Below are 22,164 nucleotides of genomic sequence, written 5' to 3' on the forward strand. Positions count from 1 at the left end.
GTACATTAGGCCTTAAAAGGAGTGGCCTACACTTATTATTGTGATTGCACCTAGATTTTGGTCTAAATTGCTCCAAAATGTGGAGTGATTTGGCACATCTAGCTTTATAGAAAGTATCTACTGCACCTAGCCGAAAGTGAGTGTGGCCTACCTTAAAACGGAGCATGGCCTAAGATGCACATTTTTCCACCACAGTTTTAGTGTAAAATTTGATCTTTAACTAAACCAAAGAATAGGAGGTATTGAGCTTGAGCCGTTGTCATAAATTCGGTGCAGGTCTAGACCACCTGTCTAGGTTTTAACATCTATATGAGGGATCAGCAACCTTAAAGGGAACCTGTCACCTGGATTTTGTGTATAGAACTGAGGACATGGGTTACTAGATGGCCGCTAGCACATCCGCAATGCCCAGTCCCCATAGCTCTGTGTGCTTTTATTGTGTAAAAAAACCCGATGTGATACATATGCTAATTAACCTGAGATGAGTCCTGTCCCTGACTCCTCTCAGGTTAATTTGCATATCTATCAAATTGTGTGCTTTTATTGTGGAAAAAAAAACTATTTGATAGATATGCAAATTAACCTGAGAGGAGTCAGGGACAGGCCTCATCTCAGGTTAATTAGCATATGTATCACATCGGGTTTTTTTACACAATAAAAGCACACAGAGCTATGGGGACTGGGTATTGTGGATGTGTAGCCGCCATCTAGCAACCCATGTCCTCAGCCCTATATACAAAATCCCGGTGACAGGTTCCCTTTAAGCACGCGAGCTGCTGTGAAACTACAATTCCCAGCATGCAAACATGCTCAGCTGTTCTTCTAACTCCTATAGAAATGAGAGTTGTAGTTTCAGAATACCTGGAATGACGGAGGTTGCTGATCCCTGATCTATAGGATTAGTAAATCTGAACCAATGTGGGGTGGAAAACATACAATGACATTAAAACCACTACCTATCACTTACCTGTCCAGTAGCGAAGACAAAAACCAAGGCAGATCCAGCTGCGGTTAGGCCCCATGTGAACAAGGTCCCTAAAAGGGCCTGTATTACCGGACTGTATCCTTCAATCATTGTCAGGCCCTTTGAAAAAAATGAACATACAAGAATTAACATTACATGAAATATGGCCAATGCTCACCACATACAGACAGAGGGAGATACGCCATTCAGGGGACTGGGAAATCTGACTGAAACCACTTGAAGAGCAGCAATGGCCGATATGATCTATGACTATATGACTAAGGCCTCATACATACGACCATTCCGTTTTTTTGCGGTCTGCAAAAAACAGAAGCCGTCCGTGTGCTTTCTGAAATTTGCGGAACAGGCGAACCATTGTAGAAATGCCTATTCTTGTCCGCAAAACGGACAAGGATAGGACATGCTATATTTTTTTTTTGCAGAGCCTCAATACGGAGCAACGGATGCGGAGTGCTGTCCGCATCTTTTGCGGCCCCATTGAAGTGAATGGGTCCACACCCGAGCCGCAAAAACTGCGGCTCGGATGCGGACCCGAAAAACGGTTGTGTGCATGAGGCCAAATAAAAATGCCTTTTATATAGAAACCATACAGCTAGAAGATCCGACAAGGATTAGGACTGTCATCCCTCATAGGAGACCATAAGGTGCCCCAGGAGCAGGTCCCTTATGTCACATTGTCATCATGTCACCCAGAGGAACACGTCCCCTCAGCTTATACCGTTGTCTCTATGACAAACCATCTCCAGCCGAGGTGTCCGCTGCTTCTGACACAGCAAGGAGCCTCCCCGACCGCCCGCATCAGCCCCTGCTTGTTTATTACAGAGTCTCCATAGGGGTCTGCACAGCATAAGGAGAACTGGAATTTCCGTGACATTCGGAAGAAATTTCAGACATATTCCTGACACCAGTACTTAGCTGGACGGAAAACTTTCACTTATTTTTAAACACAGGCTCCGAGATATATGGGGCTAGATTAATAAGATATAACGAGGGGGCAGAGCGGGGACTTCCAGAGTTTACGGCATTGCAAAAAAAACAAAAAACTGTGCAACGAGAATTAGAGAAAACTGTCCTGGAGGATTGCTCAGGCTGCTCATTTAGGTGCAGATATACCTGGTATGAACTCGAGCTGTACAGGTGGCATGTACGACCATTAGGTGCTGTTAATACTAATAAGTGCCCTAAGGGTACAGATCCACAGAAGCAAAATCTGCAACCAATGAAATGCTGCAAGAGCTGCAATGCAAAAGGGAGAAATCAGGGGCAAAAATCTGCACCTTAAATTGACACCGCATGTCAATTATGTCTGCAACACGTGGGTGAGATCTGTTCAAATCTCATCCACTTTGCTGCTACTGCATTTTCTGTGTTTTTTCTGCACAAAAATCTGCTGCAAAAATTCTCACTGTAAATGCAATGTGAGCCCCTGCCCTTAAAGAGGTTTTCCAGGACTTTAACACTGATGACCTGTCCTCTGGATAGGTCATCAGTATCTGATCAACGGGGGTCCGACACTGGAGACCCCCTCCGATCAGCTGTTTGAGACAGGTGCTCGCAGTAGCGCTATGGCCATCTCTCAGCTTAGCCTAGGCGCTGCTCCTTTCTCAAACAGCTGATCGGTGGAGGTCCAGGGTATCAGACCCTCACCGATCAGATACTGATGACCTATCCTGAGGATAGGTCATCAGTACTGAAGTCTTGGAAAGCCCCTTTAAAGGGTTATACAAGAGTCAGACAGTAGCTGACCCGCTGTGGAGGTCATACTTACCTGGCCCCCAATGGTGGGTTAGGTGTCTGTTACTCCAGGGCAAGTCTCTGGGGGACACAGGACCACTGCAGCCAATCACAGGCCACAGCGGTGACCTGCTTCCCTAACACCTATGACGTGACGCAAGGAGAGCCTATTATTGGCTGCAGCAGTCACGTGCCCCAATCGATAGATGTTGATCTCTGTGCAGCAAGGAAGCTCCAGCCAGGGAGATTCAGACACCGAGCCCCCCGTGGTGGGGACCAGTTAAGAATGATCTCCACTGTGGGTAGTCCAAACTGGGAGGTCTGCCTGACTCTTGGATAACCCCTTTAAATGCTGACACATTACAGCCATCTAAAATGGGGTTTTGAAAATCTAGTTTCATAAGTCTGAATTAATAGAGGGGGGTCTGCTGTTCTGAAGCCTCACACCCCCTGGCCAGCAGAGCGGGGAGATGTTACAAAGCTCTGGAGGACCTGTCCTGTATTACATAGAAAACCCATTGTAATAAATGAGCGCTGTGTAATGCTTAATTCCCCCTGTGGAGGCGCTGCAGAGAAACTGAACACTTACTGCAGAGCTGATCAAAGGGGGATCGTTTGTGATCGGCTTATCGTCAGGGGACCCTTCTAGCAAGTAGGGAGTGCTCCTTTAAAAATAGACTGGGGGGGGGGCATAAAGCTTGGGCTACTTTCACACTAGCATTTTAATTTTCCGGTATTGAGATCCGCCATAGGGTCTCAATGCCGGAAAAAAACGCTTCCGTTTTGTCCCCATTCATTGACAATGGGGACAAAACTGAACTGAAGTTTTGCGTTGCGTTCCCATATCGGACAGCAAACCGCAACATGTTGTAGTTTGTTTTCCGTCTTGGGATGCGGAGCAAGACTGATCCGGCATGACCCCCAATGGAAGTCAATAGGGACAGAACCGTTTTCGCTGACAGAATCTGACACAATAGAAAACGGTTCGGTCCCCCATTGACTTTTAATGGAGTTCATGACGGATCCGTCTTGGGTATGTTGAAGATAATACAACCTGGAGCCGTTCATAATGGATGCTGATGGTTGTAATATCAGTAACGGAAGCGTTTTCCAGCAAAAACGCCAGTGTAAAAGTAGCCTTACCCCAAACATATGAAGGTATAAGACACACACATCAAGTAATCGCAAGGATTTTAGAAATTTGGTGGCAAAAAGAACAAGCGGCAGGTATGAAAATGAACTAGCGCCACAAGTAAATTCTGAATTTTGCTCTCGCATCTATTCAGAGTGATTGGCATGAAAACTATCATCCTATGTGGGGCTGGACTCCTGCACAACACGCCGGACTCTCTGCTCATTGACATAGCTGAAGCCTAATTTCTGTCACCTGATAACTCCTATTATTGCATTACGTATCTGCTATATCAGGGCTTTGCAACCATATGGATATCCCCCCCCCCCCCCCAGCTATTGTGAAACTATAACTCCCATCATGCCCTTGCCTCTAGTCCTAAAGCTGGAGGGTCACAGGCTGCACACGCTGCCTGGAGCTTGTGGACTGCTGTTTTTCTGCTAGGACCCCTTTAAGAACGGATGTGTTATTACTTATACAGCTTGCAGTCACTGTGTAGGTCATTTGACCCTGTCCATCTCTGGCAAAAGAAAAGTTATCCAACAGGATTTTCCACCTCCACCTCCTATCTGCAGGCAACGAATGTAAACAGGCGCACAATGAACCGAGCAGGATCTAGACACAAGGACACGGATGAGGAGGCTTTGGTACAATTACACCTGTTGCCAAGACACAAATCCTAATCTACTGACACCAGGGCTGAAATGCAGAACTCGACAGCGATAAAACAGCAACGTAATCCAGCTATTCATCAGCACGTTACAGCACTGCCGAGAGCGCAGAAAATGAGACTTGTGAATGTAATGATTGAAAGCGCCTCGCGGATGTCAGCCTGCGAACAATGGGGCACGAGACAGACGCCCCTAGGATAGAGAATGGATATAGATGTGGGCACAAACCTGAAATCTTAAGACTTGCAATCAACTTTTTCAATTACACATCGGTCGTCACATTTATTTTGCAAAGTAAGAATAAATTGTATCACGTAATAAAATAAAAAAAAGAGAAAAAAAAATAATATAAATCGCCTTTAGGACGCCGGGACATGGTTCCGCCCAGCCGCAGGATCCACAAGCAGGTTACCGCTAGTTTCCAGGCTGCACTTGTATTAAAGGGGTATTCCCATCTCAGACAATGGGGGTATTTAACTAGGAGTCCCACCTCTATCTGTAAAACAAAGTTGGCAAAGTGCTGGCCGGCAGTCCCGGGTCTGACCACCACTAATTGTTCCTATTGGCTCACCGAAAATAGCCAAGTACAATTTTTGGTAACCCCATAGAAATAAATGGGAGTGCACTGTGCTTGTGCGGCCACCGCTTACATTCACTTCCATGGCGCCGCCGGAAATAGCTGAGCGCAATTTTTGGTAACCCCATAGAAATGAATGGGAGTGCACCGTGCCTGAGCACAATTTTCGGGATCTACATAGAAATTAATGGGAGCTCCCAGCGCTTGCGCAGCCACCGCTTCCATTCACTTCCATGGGGCCGACGGAAATGGCCGAGCCAGTGCTCGGCTATTTTTGGCAGCCCCATAGAAAGGGCAGCTAAACATGCGTTTACGAGATAGGTGGGACCTACACCTATCAAACAATGGGGGCATATCCTATCGATATGCCCCCATTGTCTAAGATGGGATAGCCCCTTTAAGAACAACTTTCCAGGATTTTACTATTGATGGCTTATCCTTGGGACAGGCCATCAATATCGGTTCAGCGAGGGTTCGGCACTCAGCAACCCCTGCCGATCAGCTACTTTGGGCTAGCTCTGGCTTTATTGGGTCATGGATAGTGAATGGGCCTGGGCTGCAATACCAAGCTCAGCCACAATACAATGTACAGCGCTGTGCTCGGTGAGCTGTGAAGCGGCTTCTTCAGCTTGATCGGTGCAGGTGCCGGAAGTTGGAGCCCCACCAATCAGATATAAATGACCTAGGCTGAGGATATGTCTTCATTATTGTACTCCATCCAATCCACTTCTATCCAAAGGATGATGCTGGGCCTGGTAAGCTACGAGGAGGCCGCAGCTCTCATGGGAGCAATGAGGCCTCCTTAAAATAGCCGATCGGCAAAAATTTTATACTGATGGATAGGATAGGTCATCAGTATCTGATTGGTAGCGGCCCAAGACCCAGGACTCCCGCCAATTAGCTGTTCAAAAGGCACTGACTGTCACAGTAGCACTGCAGCCTTCTTCCTGCTCACCAAGCACAGCGCCATACATTGTATAGTGGTCGTGCTTGGTATCACAGCTTGTCACCATTCACTTCTATAAAGCTGAGCTGCTCCTAGGCCACGTAACCAAAGAATGTGTAGTCACTAGCCTAGGGAAAGCAGCAAAAAGGCTGTGGCACTTCTGCAAGCACCAGTGCAAACTCAAACAAGTGACCGGTGGAGCTCCCGGGTGTTGGACCCCCTCCGATCATATACTGATGACCTTTCCTGAGGATAGGTTGTTGGTATTAACATCTAAAAAAACACCTTAATTTTAGTTCCATATAATGCATTTCTGCAATTTTTTTTCATGGCCACGCTCTAGATAATTGCAAACTATTTGGAAAACCTCAGAGCGCTGCACACAACTAGCGGGAGGTTTAAATTAATCTCCAAATATTGCCTATGATTACTGCGCAATTCCGACCCGACCTTATTTTCCTGTTGATATTTATAACTTTAGGCCATTAAAATAATTGCCTTATTTGCAGGAACGCTCTATTACAGCGATTCTATCTGACATAATGAGCCACATCTGGTCTTCACAATGACACGCTCGTCAAAACCACAACAGAAGCCGAGAATCGAGGAGTATAAATAGGAAGAGCGGAGCTGGCGAAGGAGCATCTCAAGGACTGGCTGTTGAAGACTGGGGAGAGAAAACAGCTTCTCTCCATGGCTTTATATGCAGGCATACTCAAGAGCAACGTGATTTTAACCTGCAAACCCGTGGAAAAGTCTGGAAATTTTAGCAAGCGAGACAACGCTATTGAAATTCCCTCAGCCGTGGCTTCCCCCAGTTACTAAATGCTTCACAGAAAAAAATTTAAAAGAAAAAGGCATAAAAGAATGAAATATATTCTGGCTATAAAAGGGCTAAAACAGATTAGGAGAGACATAAAAGCTGGCAGGTAAAGCTCAAATTTTGGGGGCGCTCATGCTAAGTGAATACAGTGCCACAGTTTAGTGCCTCAGCTTAGTGCCTCAGCACTAAAGTTTTAACCCCTTTACCCTAAACTATTGAAGTTAGTGGCATTGACCTCTCCATTTCATTAAATTGTCAGGGAAGTTTTAATTAGTAGAAAACATGAATTTTCTAATTTCCTGTTGAATAAACCTGAGGGGGTGCGTCTTATAGTCTGAAAAATATGGGCAAGTCATATTTGGCCTAAAAAAAACACCTTATGCTCCCCAGGAGACAAAGCATGGCTTACCCATATTTTTCAAACTATAAGACACACCTGACCATAAGACACCCCCAGGTTTGCATAACAGGAAATTAGAAAATAAACATTTTTTACCAATTAAAACTACCCTGGTAATTTAATAAAGTGGAAGGGTCAATATCACTAACTTTAATAGTTTAAGGTAGAGGGAGTTAGTAGTTTATAGTCGGCTCTTGTTAATCCTGGTGTGTCATCTTCTGACTATTGAAGCAAACAGCAATGGTGCATGTGGTCAGATGATAGGACTATAACATCACAAGTTGCAGAATACAGTACCCACAGTGTAGTCTTCTTACTAGTCTGGCTCCTCCCATTCGTGACATCTTCAAAGGTCCTATAGCTAACTAAGACAAAGCGGTCATGTATTTCTCTGCTGCCTGGTGACGGAGTTGTTCCTCAGAGTCCTCTCCATGACCGTTCAGCCTCCTGTCCTGCCTGCACTGATCAAACAGATCTGGGTGTCGGGCAGGGGAGAGAGCAGTGTGCAGACAGACAGCTGTCTCATTGATCCAGAAAAGCGCTGTATGATCAGTAAGGAAGCAGTCAGGGAGGTCTGGCACTGCTGGAGCACCCTGACTGCAAATTAAAGGATGCAGGTACTTCTAAGCAAGATTTTTTTCCTGCTAAAAGTGAGTCTTATAGTCCAAAAATGCTGTATATTATCATCTATTATTGGCAACACGTTGCTGAACATCTCCTAAATCACTTGATGACCAGGCCTAAAAAAGGTCTTAATGACCACCAATTTATTTTTTTTCCATCTCCATGTTTTCAGCAGAAATAACATTTTAGTTTTTTCTTTGACATATCTGTCCGAGGACTTGCTCTATGTAGGAGAAATATTTATTTTTGGTATTGTTTCGGAAGGGGGGGGGGGGGGGTAACATGTAAATTACAACGTCATTTATGTCATTTTATTTCCTGTGGAAATATAGAAAAAAATAATTTTGGGTGTCATTTTTCAATTTTTATGCCGTTCATGTTTCACACGAAATTACCTGATAATTGATCATTTGGGTTATTACGGCTGTGTAGATACCTAATATGTGTATTTCTTTATTTTCATTTAATGTGTGCATAATAAAATGTATTTTATAATAATGGTATTTTATAAATAATGGCTTTGGGGGGGGGGATTTTGCTTTAATTTATTACATTATTTATAAAAAAATATATATAGTTAAAATCCTATTATGGAATTACTACTTTATAATTTTGTTTCATACAAAAACAAATTTGTCTCATTAGCGGGACATTTTCACCTGTGAGGGGATGTCACCGCAGGTAAAGAAGCACCCACCAGATCTCGGGATATTTAGCCTAGCCCTTAGAATTTACTGCCTGCGCCACTGCTCCAATTAACAGGACAAGGGTAGAAACTCTGCTTGGGAGCAGTGACTGAGCAGGCACCACTACCAGTGACCTAATCACAGCTGAAGGAGTCTCCCTATGATCATGCTGTGGTATAAACCATGGTATGATCAAAGGGTTAACAGCCGAGATTGAAACTTCCTCTGACCCCGGCTAGAACTAACAGACGGTTCTTAGCGCTGGAGTGCCCCGGCAGCCCATAACCCCTTTTCAGCTGCAGAGAGATGCCTTAAAGGGGTTGTCTGGGTTCAGAGCTGAACCAGGACATACCCACATTTTCATCCCTCCGGCCCCTGTGATATGATGATATCCCTTTCCCTGCCCTGGATCGCGCAGGGCAAGGGCTATTTCTTTACTTCTGTACACTGCTAGGCGGAGGCTTCCACCCAGCAGTGTATTTGGTGACGTCTCCTGCTCTGATGGGCGGGCTTTTGCTCTGCTCTAGCCGTTTTACAGGCTAGGGCAGCGCTAAAGCCCACCCATCAGTGCCGGTGACAACACCGGACTCTCCATAGGGACTGCCAGGTGGAGGTAGTGAGCCCGGTGATGTCACCAACACTGATGGGCAGGCTTCAGTGTCACTGGATCTCCATAAAATACCTTTGCCCTGCGCGATTAGTGGGGCTGCCTGGGTGAAAATATGGGTATGTCTGGGTTCAGCTCTGAACCCGGACAACCCCTTTAAATGTCCAGATGGGAATACCCCTTTAAGCACCCATCTGGTCACCTTTGGAGACAACCCCTTTAAATAAACCCTATTAGAGCATATCGACATCATGAAGGGGGATGCCCTGCTTAGGACCCCTCTATAAACCAGTTTGGTAGGAGCGCTCCTTCGGCCCCTGTGCTGCCACAATTTTATTCAAGATTTTTAAGATGCTTAGAGTTTTACTGTACCAAATAACAAAACTGGGTGCCAGCCAGATTCCTACCCTCTGAAACTAGTGCCATAACTTTGACGTTGCGCCCACTGCACGTATGCAGCTTTCTTCTACAATAATAAGCGTGAAACTCAATATTCAAACTAGAAAAGCAAAAAAATATATATATAATGATTTAGAAAGGGAGATTAATGCAAAAGCACATCACTCCTCGTTATTAAAGAGCCGCAATTAAGCGGGAGTTAATAAATCCACCAGCAGAAGTCACAATGCCTCCTGACTCACTGGGCATGAAAGTTCCTAAGAGCCTTAATTACAGGGCTGGTGCCTCCAGATTATGAACGCTGAGGCCACCCCTAGCGATCCCCTACAGAGTAAACGCTCCAGTCACAATATGTGGTGCCACTTACGCCGCCCCTCACAACCAGACAGTCTTATAATTTACAGCCACTCCAATGCTTCTAAAACGTTCGAAACAAAACGTAAATCTATAAAAATGAGCAAATAGCAAAGTTTTTGGCACTCAACACTTTTATAACCTCTCTGGATTCTAGTATAATGTGCCAATGTTTATGACTAAAAGCAAACACATCTGAAATCCAGCTTAAATCTATGGCTATGAGTAGCTGCCTGACTAATGGTTCCTGCTGTGACTACTGCAGGAGTTGGGGAAGGGGAGGGGGTTATACTTGATGATAAAGTGGGGGCCTGCTGTGACTACTGAGAAAGCAGGGGCCTGCTGTGACTACTGAGAAAGCAGGGGCCTGCTGTGACTACTGAGAAAGCAGGGGCCTGCTGTGACTACTGAGAAAGCAGGGGCCTGCTGTGACTACTGAGAAAGCAGGGGCCTGCTGTGACTACTGAGAAAGCAGGGGCCTGCTGTGACTACTGAGAAAGCGGGGGCCTGCTGTGACTACTGAGAAAGCGGGGGCCTGCTGTGACTACTGAGAAAGCGGGGGTCTGCTGTGACTACTGAGAAAGCGGGGGCCTGCTGTGACTACTGAGAAAGCGGGGGCCTGCTGTGACTACTGAGAAAGCGGGGGTCTGCTGTGACTACTGAGAAAGCGGGGTCTGCTGTGACTACTGAGAAAGCGGGGTCTGCTGTGACTACTGAGAAAGCGGGGGTCTGCTGTGACTACTGAGAAAGCGGGGGTCTGCTGTGACTACTGAGAAAGCGGGGGTCTGCTGTGACTACTGAGAAAGCGGGGGTCTGCTGTGACTACTGAGAAAGCGGGGGTCTGCTGTGACTACTGAGAAAGCGGGGGTCTGCTGTGACTACTGAGAAAGCGGGGGTCTGCTGTGACTACTGAGAAAGCGGGGGTCTGCTGTGACTACTGAGAAAGCGGGGGTCTGCTGTGACTACTGAGAAAGCGGGGGTCTGCTGTGACTACTGAGAAAGCGGGGGTCTGCTGTGACTACTGATAAAGAGGAGGTCTGCTGTGACTACTGAGAAAGCGGGGGTCTGCTGTGACTACTGAGAAAGCGGAGGCCTGCTGTGGTCAATCAGGCACCGTTTGCATGCGTCACTTCTGTTATTTTCATTGCTCCTATAACAAAGGAGAATAACGTAGAGTGAACACAGCCCAAGATTGGTCAACTCTCTACGGGACTGCCGACGATAGCAGGGTGCTGTACTATCTTCGGCTGTCCTACAGAGCAGAGGTCAGCAACCTCAGGCACTGCAGATGCTGTTCAACTACAGATCCCAGCATTCTCCACCCACTTCTACGGCAGTTTTGAGAACAGCCGATCAAGTATGCATGCTGGGAACTGTAGTTTCACAATAGCTGGAGCACTAGAGGTTCCTGTCCCCTGCCATAGAGGGTGAATGGAATGGCAGCGTGCATGCTCAACCTCCCCCTCAATCAGGACGGGGAAAAAGGGGCCCCCGTGCTCTACAACTGTGGTGTCCCAGCAGTAGGACCCCCACAGATCAGTTAGTTATCCCCTATACCAGTGATGGCTAACCTTGGCACTCCAGCTGTGGTGAAACTACGACTCCAAGCATGCTCCATTTATTTCTATAGAGTTCTGAGAGCAGCCAAGCAAGGGGGGCATCTTGGGAGTTGTAGTTTTACCACTGGAGTGCCAAGGTTAGCCATCACTGCCCTATACTGTGGCTGTAAAACTTGATACAACCGCTATAAAGGGGTTGTCCCATTTGCACTAAGACCGATGCACTGCGATAGGAACTAAGGAAACATCTAAGCACCGACCCACTCTGCTGTTTGCCGGCGACCTGGTGGTCGGCGCTTACTCCCATCTCGCCGTTTCTACAACTACTATATTACGCACAATTGCTTCTCCTAGTTTCATTGTTCTGCTCCTATAACAAAGCAAAATAGAAATAATTGAAGGCAATGGACACCTTTTTTATGACTACATTTTACTCATTTTGGGCTAAAAATCTTTTTCCCCAATTGGTCTTTATTAAAAATGTTCAGCTGTTTCTCAGATACAAGAGTTAAAAATCAGTCCATTTTCAAGCTGTCATAGTGTTTTCTTTGAATCCCATCATCTGATTGCTCATGTGTAGCTCTTACCTCTGACATCCTGACTTCACAAACAAACACTCACTATAGCTTAATTCTTAGCAAACTGATAATAATATGGCTTAAAGGGTTTCTATCACCAGATTTAACTCTATTAAGCTAGATGATATTAGCGATGTGCTAATGTCAGCTAAACCTAACTAGCCTATTCCTACTTTTAGCTTTGCCCCCGTTACGCCAGAAATCTAACTTTTATAATATGCTAATTAGACTCTAGGAGCAGGGGAGGACGTTGTTCCTGCTCCTAGAGGCTCCGTTCTCCCACCTTTATCGCCTCCCTCCAAGTCCTGATTGACAGGGCCCGGCAGCGCTCGTATCTGTCTGCCAGCCCCGCGCTCTGGTGAAATCTCGTGCCGTTCAGCATTCGGCGCAGGCGAGGGAAAGATACTCGCAGGCTGCCAGCTTCCTAACCGCACCTGCGCATATTACAAAAGTTAGATTTCTGGCATAACGGGGGCATAGATAGAATTAGAAATAGGCTAGTTAGGTTTAGCTGACATTAGCACATTGCTAATGTCAGCTAGCTTAATAGGGTTAAATCTGTTGACAAAAACCCTTTAAGTAAATGTTTATGAGATCAGAGATAACAGCTACACATGAGCCGTCAGATGACAGGATTCAGACAGCTTGCAAACAGACTGATTTTTTTATTTTAGAAACGGCTTAACGATTTTGAAAAAAGACCAATTGAAAAATATTGGATTACACTTACCAGTAATTGGTTTTCTTTGAACCTATGACAGCACCCCTGGAGAGACTGCCTCCACCTCTTCAGGACAGGAAAGAGGAACCAGAAACGCCTTTTAAAGGAGGGATCATCCCCTCTATCTCCAGTCCCTTTCTCAAGAACTAAGAAATATAACGTCTTAACAACCTAATTCATTTTCATTTTCTTTCATTCTCTCTCTCTCTCTATATCTATCTATATACTGTATATACACACACACACATACATATCTCTATACAAATTCTACATAGGGTTGTGAATTAACCGGGTGCTGTCATAGGTTCAAAGAAAACCGATTACCGGTAAGTGTAATCCAATATTTCTTTATCACCTATGACAGCACCCCTGGAGAATAGCCTGAAGTGTCTTATCAGAATTAAGGTAACACCATCTCCTGAGAACGGTGAAACCGTGAAGAGACTTTTGGTAAAAAAAAAAAAAGGATCAGGAGAAATCACTACCTGATCTTCCAGGATCACTAAATAGGGAGGGTCAATAGAAAGATCAAAAATCTCTTCTAGCCGAAGTAATGGCCAAAAGGAAAGCAAGTTTTAGAGACAGCAACTTTGGGGAGATTTCATCAATAGGCTTGAAAGGGTCTGAGGTGAGAGAGGAGAGGACCAAATTTAAATCCCGGGGGGGGGGATTCTATTTTTACAAACCGGGTGGGGACAATTTAGACACTGCTGTTATAAACCTTCTAATCCAAGGATGTTCCGCTAACTTAAAAGGGAACCTGTCACCAGTTTTATGGTGTCCTAACTAAGGGCAACATAAATAAGTGACTGATTCTCTTAGCAAAATGCTGGGTCACTTTCTTTAATTGATCCAGTCAATCTGCCAACATCTTGTATTGAAAAGCTCCAGCTGATAATGATGAGTCATAAATATTTATGAGCTCCTGACTCTCCCCGCCCACCTGCTGCTGAGTAACAGTTATTTTCCATATGAATCAGCAGCAGGTGGGCAGGGGAGTGGCTATAGCTCTGAATTAAAGGGAACCTGTCACCAGGATTTTGCGCATAGAGCTAGATGGCCGCTAGCACATCCGCAATACCTAGTCCCCATAGCCCTCTGTGCTTTTATTGTGTTAAAAAAACGTTTTGATCCATATGCAAATGAACCTGATATGAGTCCTGTGTCTGGAGATGAGCCCAATTTTCTGAGCACAGCACCGCCCCGCGTCCTCCGAATCTCCTCCTTGCTGGCTGACGTCACAGAGCTGGAGCGCCGAAATCTCGCGATGCGCGAGCTAGCGCATGCGTAGTTCGTTCCCTGTGCCGATGCCAGCACAGGGAATGAACATGATGCCGACACTGCGCATGCGCCAGCTCGCGCATCGCGAGATTTCGGCGCTCCAGCTCTGGGACGTCAGCCAGCAAGGAGGAGATTCGGAGGACGTGGGGCGGTGCTGCGCTCAGAAAATTGGACTTATCTCTGGACACAGGACTCATGTCTAATGTACTTTTTAGTAGTTAATGATTGTATATAATTAGTTAGATTATAATCAAATACCCACATGATAGGTTGCCTTTAAACTCAAATAAGGCACTTAATGCAGAAATCTGGACTTTTAAAGTGCTGGGCCTAAGGTTTTTGGTTTATCCTTTCTGTAGGAAATCTAAAACTAGTGGGATGTCAGGAGCTTCTAGCCTAGCACATCCACAGGTTTCTTGGTGAATCTGAAAAAAGTCCTCCAAACACTAAGGTAGATCTTAGAAGTGACCTCTTTCCGACTGGCCAGGAGAGTACTAACTACATCCTCGGAGAGACCTCTTTTCTTTAAAATCTCCCTCTCAATAACCAGGCAGTCAGGTGCAGATTCTTCACCTCTGGGTGAAAAACTGGACCCTGGGACAGAAGCTCCTGAGACTATGGAAGCACCCATGGTGTTGCTATCGACATCTTGCGGAGACAGGAAAACCACACTCTTCTCGGCCAAAAGGGAACTATAACTATTACCGTGGCCTTCTCCTCTCTGGTTTTCTTTTTTTTTTAACAAATCTTTTTTTATTGAAAAAGTACAGCGACTGTAAATGTATCCAAAAATCATAAGGCATACACAAACTTATTGGCAAAGGAATGATAACAATACACTTTGTAACATATACCTATAAATAATGCATAGATACCAAATTGCAGTGAAAAATACAATTACAAGCTTGGGGGGATCCTGGGGGGGGAGGTGTAGAACATTGGGGTATCTGGGGAGGGGGGTAACAGATCTCTGTGGAACCAATAACCAGACATCAGTTGAAAGACCCGTAACTCATTATAAATCCCATCTACATGTCTCATAAACCTCAACAGTTAATGTATACCAGCCCAACCACCTATGTGACACGTACATCAATATATTTAGAGGCTAAAACATAAGGCCCTAATATGTTTAGAGGTTAAAAACATAGATCGCCAAAAGGCTTAGAGAGTTAACTGGGCGAATCCACATTTAATACCTCTGTCCGGCAGTCATAGTGCTGGTGGGACCCCTGCTTAAATCCTGCCATGGCTTCCAAAGCTTTAGAAACTTAGAGTGAGACCTAGCAGCCCAACTCACTAGCTCCTCCATCAAAAATATCTGGTCAACTTTATAATACCACTCCTCAAGTGTGGGAGAATTTAGCCAATTCAAAGGTATCAGTAACCTGGCTGCTTGAATTAAGAACGTCGGTAAATTATGCATGGACGGTTGCCATTTTTTCGATGGGAGCCATAAAAGCTACCTCAATCAAGGTTTTACATATCACATTTACTTGGTGTTCTATCTGGTCCCAGAAAGAACGGATATCTGGGCAGAACCACATAATATGACCTAGGGTACCCTTCATAGTGTTACATCTCCAACATAAATCATTACCTGCAAACCCCAATTTGAAGAGCTTAGATGGGTCATTATACCACCGCGTCATAGTTTTAAAGGAATGTTCCTGCGTTTAATACATCTGGAAAAGCGATGAGACCTCAAAAAGATTTGTGCTATTCCCTGTGGGGTGAAGGATCTATCCAGGTCCGTTTCCCATGCTCCTATATAGCCCGGAGTGGCCTTGTCTTTTTTTTTAAAGTAGCCACTGATAAAGTAGCGATATACTATGCTTCGGCAAAACATCATGAGCTGCTAGCAGTTCAAACCAAGTGGGGCTCGGGATTTCCGTGTATTTGGCTATCAGAGCTTGGCACATACTTGGTAATTCCCTATACGCTAGGAAGTTGCCCTCCTTTACTAGTGAGGAATAGAAGAGTGTTCCATCACTATTAGAATTCAATTTTGACAGGAGAGAAGACAGGGGGGTATCTGCCAACAGCTTCCAAAATTGTGGGATGTGCAGCCTATCTGGTGCTAACAGGTAGGGCACTGCTCCTGAGACTTACCGCAGCAGGTAAGTTACTGGGTGGATCAGAGAAAAGCGCTGCTTGGATGGTGCTGATGTTTAAATATACACCCTTTGATATCCCTGTAGGCATGACCTCTGGAGTGACAACACCCCAAAGCCCGGCATATTGCTTTGCAAACAACATAGCTAGCTCAATATCAGAACCTAAGGGTCTATAGGAGGGGATGCAGAGTTGTAGCCACCCTTTCAACTGAATCGCTCTGTAATAAAGACCCATCATAAGCCAGCCTAGGTTTTTTATTTTTCCAAAGTAAGAAAGTAAATATATCTGCCTACCCTTCCTGAAAATGGATGGGGCACATAGATGGGGACTATTCGAAGGAGGTACAACAACTTTGGTACTATGTACGTTTGGAGCTAATTTTTCCGACCTATCCAAGAAACCCATGGGAGAGTTAGGGATTTTAATTGGTCTTGAATCTTCTTCAGAAGTGGTACGTAATTGAACTTGTACAGTGTGGAGGGGTTACTAGTAAGCTCAATTTCTAGGTATGTAAGAGAGTCCCTATTCCATCTAAATGGACAGGATGTTTTCAGAGCACACAATACCTCATGCGGCAATTCCACCCCCATTGCTACAGATTTAGAGTAGTTTATTTTAAAGTTAGATAAGGATCCAAAAGTGGAAAAAATATCCAACACCTGCGGGAGGGCTTGCTTGGGATTTGTTATTAAGAGCAACAAATCATCCGCAAATGGCGTACATTTGTGCTCGACAGTACCTATTGTTAAGCCCTTTATCACAGTATAGTCCCGAAACGCTTGGAGCAATGTCTCCATTACTATTATAAATAGGGTCGGGGACAGGGGGCACCCCTGCCGGGTTCCATTGGAAATGTCAAACGGTCTCGATATTGTGCCATTGACCCTTACTCTGGCTCTATATAAAGTCATTATCGCTTGTATGAATGAGTCAGGGATTCCAAACCTGTGTAGAACTCGCTGCATATATAACCAATCTACGCGATCAAATGCTTTCTCAGCGTCTATGCTTAGCAGCACAAGAGGCTGAGAGTTACATTTAGCCCAAGAAATAGCATTGAGAAGTCGACAGGATTGGAAGTTCCCCTCTCTGCCCAGTACAAAACCCGCCTGTTCCCTGTCAATAATCTTTGGGGTTATCACATTTAACCTAGATGCCAAAAGTTCAGCCCATATCTTTATGTTGAGATTGAGTAGTGATAAAGGCCTATAGTTTCCACATTCCCTTGAATCTTTACCTTCTTTTGGGATAATGGTAATTGTAGCCTTTAACGTTTGGGTCGGAGGAGATATTGTCTAAACCTTGCATATTGATATGCTTTTGCATACTTGATATTAAGCAATTCATTTAGCTTTCTCCAAAGAGATTTAAGATCATCTTGAACAAGAGAAAGTCTAGACAACTTCTGCAAGCTAGACAACTTCTGCAAGGATTCAACTGCAGCAATTGGCCGAGTAAGGAATCAAGTTTCTTCTGTCTATCCTTTTTGAGTTTGGAGCCCAATGCAATAAGTTCACCCTGTATGAAAGCTTAATGGGCTTCCCAAACAATAGTCTGGGGTGTATCTCCTTGAATATTGTCCTTAAAGTAGTGAGTAAATTTAAGGGTGAGATCCGCCATATGTTTATCAGATTCTAGAATGGTTTAATTTAGGCGCCACATCCACTCCCTGGTAGAAAGGTTGGCAAATATAAGTGAGGTTGTTACAGGGGCATGATCCGAGACAGTTATTGGACCTATAATCAACTGCTTTAACATGTCCAAATGTGGGCTGGAGAGAAAAATGTAATCTAACCTGTGAAAGGAATGGTGGACTTGTGAACAATATGTATAATCTTTCTCGAGTACATTAAGGGTCCTCGAAGTGTCCATCAAATGTAAGTCTTTTGGTAATTTTTAGATGCCACCCAATGTTTTCTGAGATTTAGTAGAGCTCCCCAATTTGGAGTCTAAACAAGGATTCAGAGAGACATTAATATATCCCCCTATAACCTTCACACCCCCTGCAAAATCATGGAAATGAGTGAGGGTCTTTTTGAGCCAGCCATGTTGTCTTGAGTTAGGGGCATAAAGACCTGCGAACGAGACCAAGAGGTTTCCAATCTTGCCCTTTACAAATATAAATCTGCCTTCAGAGTCCTGCTGCACAACTGTTGGTACAAACGGTACCGTTTTACTAATCGCAATACTTACTCCTCTAGAGCCGGAAACATATGGCTATGGAACCACTGAGAGTATCGTGCCGTGGGCATCAGCGGGATCCTTCCCGCCTTAAAATTTGTTTCATGGAGGAAACATATGCCACTTCCGATTTTTCTCAGTGTAGTAAGAACCTGGGATCTTTTCTGGGGCTTAATAAAACTTCTAACATTGAAAGTGGTAATTTTTAACTCTGTCATAGGCATTGTAATAAGAAGAGTGATAACCACTCAGAAAGACTGCCAGGCTGATTGCTAAGCTGGGTACATATAGAACCAGGGGGCTGAGTACACGAACAGTTAATCTGGGTACATAAGAGTTATAAAGGCAGAATACATAATGAGCAAGCAAGCTGAATACATAGAGATTGGATAGGCTGAGTACAGAGTAATCAGACAAGCTGGGTATATAAAGAGCATCGAGACCTTGCCCACTAGGGGCCTGCAAGCTGAGTACACAGAGATCGCATGGACTAGGAATAACATAAAACAGTTAAACTGTAAACAGAAGAACAAATAGGAACGTCAGTATTTACTACAGCGGATTTGCTAAACCACTGCAGATAAGCATGGTGGGGGGGTTAATCCTGAGGTACATCCTAACCCGAACCTTCAAACCCCATGCTTCTGTTGGGTACACAATTGCTCCACTAACATGGCAGGCACTGAACATTTCACAAGGAATGCACAACTTTTAGAACATAAATTATATCGCACCACTCAAACAGGAAGAACCTTTCCTGCAGGCTGGCCACACCTGATTAAAGGGCCACATCCACTAGACAGAGTTCCGGCACATGGTCGGTGAGCCATATCAGGGTTCAAGTAGCCGTGAAAGAAACCGGTGCAGCAACTGAACTAAGAGAACCAATATCGATAGGCCCCATGAAACGCCACAAAGCACTAAACCCCGTCAATCGAAGTATGTTCAAGTGTAATCTTTGCCTCTGGAAGCTTTTTTGTTGGGGAGGGATTTTTGCTTGGATATTACTGACCAAGACTCCTGGGAGGGCAGAGGTGGCAGCCCTGATGTTGATATATTCACCGGCAACCAGGGGTCCACAGCGAGCGGTGAGATGTCCTGTATCTTCCAAGCGGCTGGCAGGTCTTGGGGAGTGCGCACCGTACACTGTCGGCCATTCTGGCAAATGTGATCCCGAAGGAGAAAAGCCATTTATACAACTTCTGGCTCCTGAGATGATCCGTCAGCGGTTTTCAGGCCCTGCACTTGGCCAGGGTGGAGGAGGCTAGGTCCTGAAATGACTTAACTGTGGAATTCTCATATGCAAGTTCAGTTTTTTTGCGAGAGGCTTGCAGAATTGCTGCAGTGTCCCTGTAACTTAATAGGCCGCATATCACATCTCTGGGGAGCTCAGTCCCCTTGGGTACTGGGCGAAGGGAGCAATGTATTCTCTCAATGAAGATACCAGTCGCTCTTTCTTCCCTTAATAAAGCTACAAACATAGAATTAGCAGCTTGCTCCATCTCCTCCGGCGGCACTGTTTCAGCTAGCCCCTTCATTCTAATGTTCTTTCGCTTACTACAATTGTCTTGATCCTCGATCACGAGGAAGGCATTATTGAGGACGGCAATCTGGTGCTCAGTTATATTCAGCAGGGCTTCACCATGTGCCACTACCTGCCCTTGTCGAGCCTCTAGCTGTTCCACTCGATTCCCCAGGGCACGCATATCTTGTCTGAGATTACATACCTTTTGAATTAATGGGGCTAGAGCCTGAGCCAGTGTCTCTTTGAAGAACATCTTGGTAAGTACACCATTTTCCTCTTGCCGCATGGTCTCCTTTGGCATCTCAGTATCCTCCTCCTCCACTTCATCATCCCCCTCCGAGTTCTGCTCCGAAATCCAGGGCACCATCTTGGACGCGTGGATAGGAGACAGGGCCGCTCTTTTGTTTAGGAATCTGTCCATGTCTGCCTGAGTTTTCTTCGTCCGAGGGGTGTCAGGGGCATCCCTGGACCTGTCTCTGCTGACTTTGCCCATCTTGAAAGCGATCAGTTTGTGCAAAAGCTATGAAGCATAGGTTATTGGGGAGAGAGCTCCTTCTCAAGCTGCCGTCTCGGTCAGCGGTTAGGCTCTGCCCCCCTCCTCTCTGGTTTTCTTGAGGACTCTTGGTAGAATTTTTAGTGGGGGAAAGGCATACAGAAGGCCCTGCCTCTAAGATTGAGCCAGCACATCCACAGCTCTTGGATGCTCCACTGGAGAAAGGGAAAAAAAGACTTCTACCTTCTTGTTTGCCCTGGTGGCAAAGAGATCTATCTCTGGAGTACCCCATAATGCGGCCACCTGATTAAAAACCTCCTGATCTAAGGACCACTCTCCCTGAGATAGTTGATGACGACTGAGGAAGTCCGCTTTCACATTGTCCGAACCCCTTATATGTACTGCAGAAAGAGATAATAGAGAAGCTTCTGCCAGGCTGAAAATCTGATGGAAGAGAGACATTAGGCCCTGAGCTCTTGTACCTCCCTGCTGGTTGATAAAGGCCACTGCTGTTGTGTTGTCCGAATAGACCCTTACATTCCTGCCTCTGATGGTTGGGAGATTCTGTACTAAGGCTATCCTGATTGCATCCAATTCTCTGAAATTGTACGAATGGGACAGAGATTTGCTGTCCCAAATCCCCTGCAATAGCAGGGACCCCATATGGGCTTGCATCCGTGGTCAAGAGGAGAACCTCCTCCCTGGTCCAAGGAACTCCTCTCTCTAGATTTTTTTTAGATCCATCCACTGCATCTCTGACCTGGGCATAAGCAGGATTTTTCTTGGTTTATCTCCCATCCCAGCTTCTCTAGAATTTCTCTCAACCAGGCTATCTGACCCTGAAGAATTTGACTTGACCAGGCCACCAGCAGAAAATCGTCCAGGTATGGTATAATGATGATCTCCTTCTCCCTGACGTGAGCCATCATTTCCAAAACGATCTTTGTGAAAACCCTTGGCGCTTGAGCGAGGCCAAAGGACAATGCTCGGAATTGAAGATGTAGAATCTACCTTTCTAACCGAACTGCTACCCTCAGGAACCTCTGGTGGCTGGGATGAATGGGGACGTGATAGTACGCATCCCTCAGGTCTACTGTGGCCATAAATCAAAAAGGGAAGAGATTGTTTACTGCTGAATTGATGGACTCCATACGAAATCTCTCTTACTGCAGAAATTGGTTCAAACACATCAAGTTTATTATAGTCCAAAATGAGCCATTTGGTTTTTTTGACCAGAAAAGAGTTGAATAAAAACCCCTCTGTCAATTCCTGCTCTGGGACTCTTACCAGCACCCTTTTTTTTTTTTTATCAGGGGAAAGCTTCTGCGGCGATGGCAGATTGTTTTGCGGGATCTGAACGGTAATCTGTAATTACAAATCTCCCTACTGGAAAACTCTGAAAGGCTCTCCCCTATGTATCCAAGGGCTGTTGGAGATCTTCTGCCACTGAGGTGCAAAAAGAGACAGACGACCTCCGACAGGTGCTCTGGTGTCATTGGGACTGCTTTTTTTGTGGTGTCTGACCCAGAAAAAAGAAATCCCTTACTTTTTTATTTGGACCTGCAAATTGTTTTGCGCTTTTTTTGCCCCTAAAGCCTATTAAATCTGGGTCAGAAAGACTTCCTGGGTGCCTTACTAACAGAGGAAAAGCCCTTTTTTCTGTCCGAGGCCTTCTCTAGTAAGTCATCCAGGACAGGCCCACACAAAAACTTTCCTTGACAAGGGATAGCACAGTTTTGCCTTGGAACTAGCATCCCCATTCCAGCTTTT

General features: G+C 45.2%; 1 protein-coding gene across 2 annotated transcripts in view; it reads right to left on the reverse strand.

Annotated features, from left to right (window-relative positions):
* Window positions 1–22,164, reverse strand: part of SLC39A11 (solute carrier family 39 member 11) — a 310,670-nt gene that overhangs the window by 281,267 nt on the left and 7,239 nt on the right. For both annotated transcript variants that reach the window (XM_044297525.1, XM_044297524.1), the window contains exon 2: window positions 968–1,084. In XM_044297525.1, coding sequence (XP_044153460.1) covers window positions 968–1,075 — 108 coding nt within the window. In that variant the 5' untranslated portion in view covers window positions 1,076–1,084. The remainder of the gene's footprint in view (window positions 1–967; window positions 1,085–22,164) is intronic.

Source organism: Bufo gargarizans, chromosome 6 (genome assembly GCF_014858855.1).
Source record: "Bufo gargarizans isolate SCDJY-AF-19 chromosome 6, ASM1485885v1, whole genome shotgun sequence".
Lineage (NCBI taxonomy): Eukaryota > Metazoa > Chordata > Amphibia > Anura > Bufonidae > Bufo > Bufo gargarizans.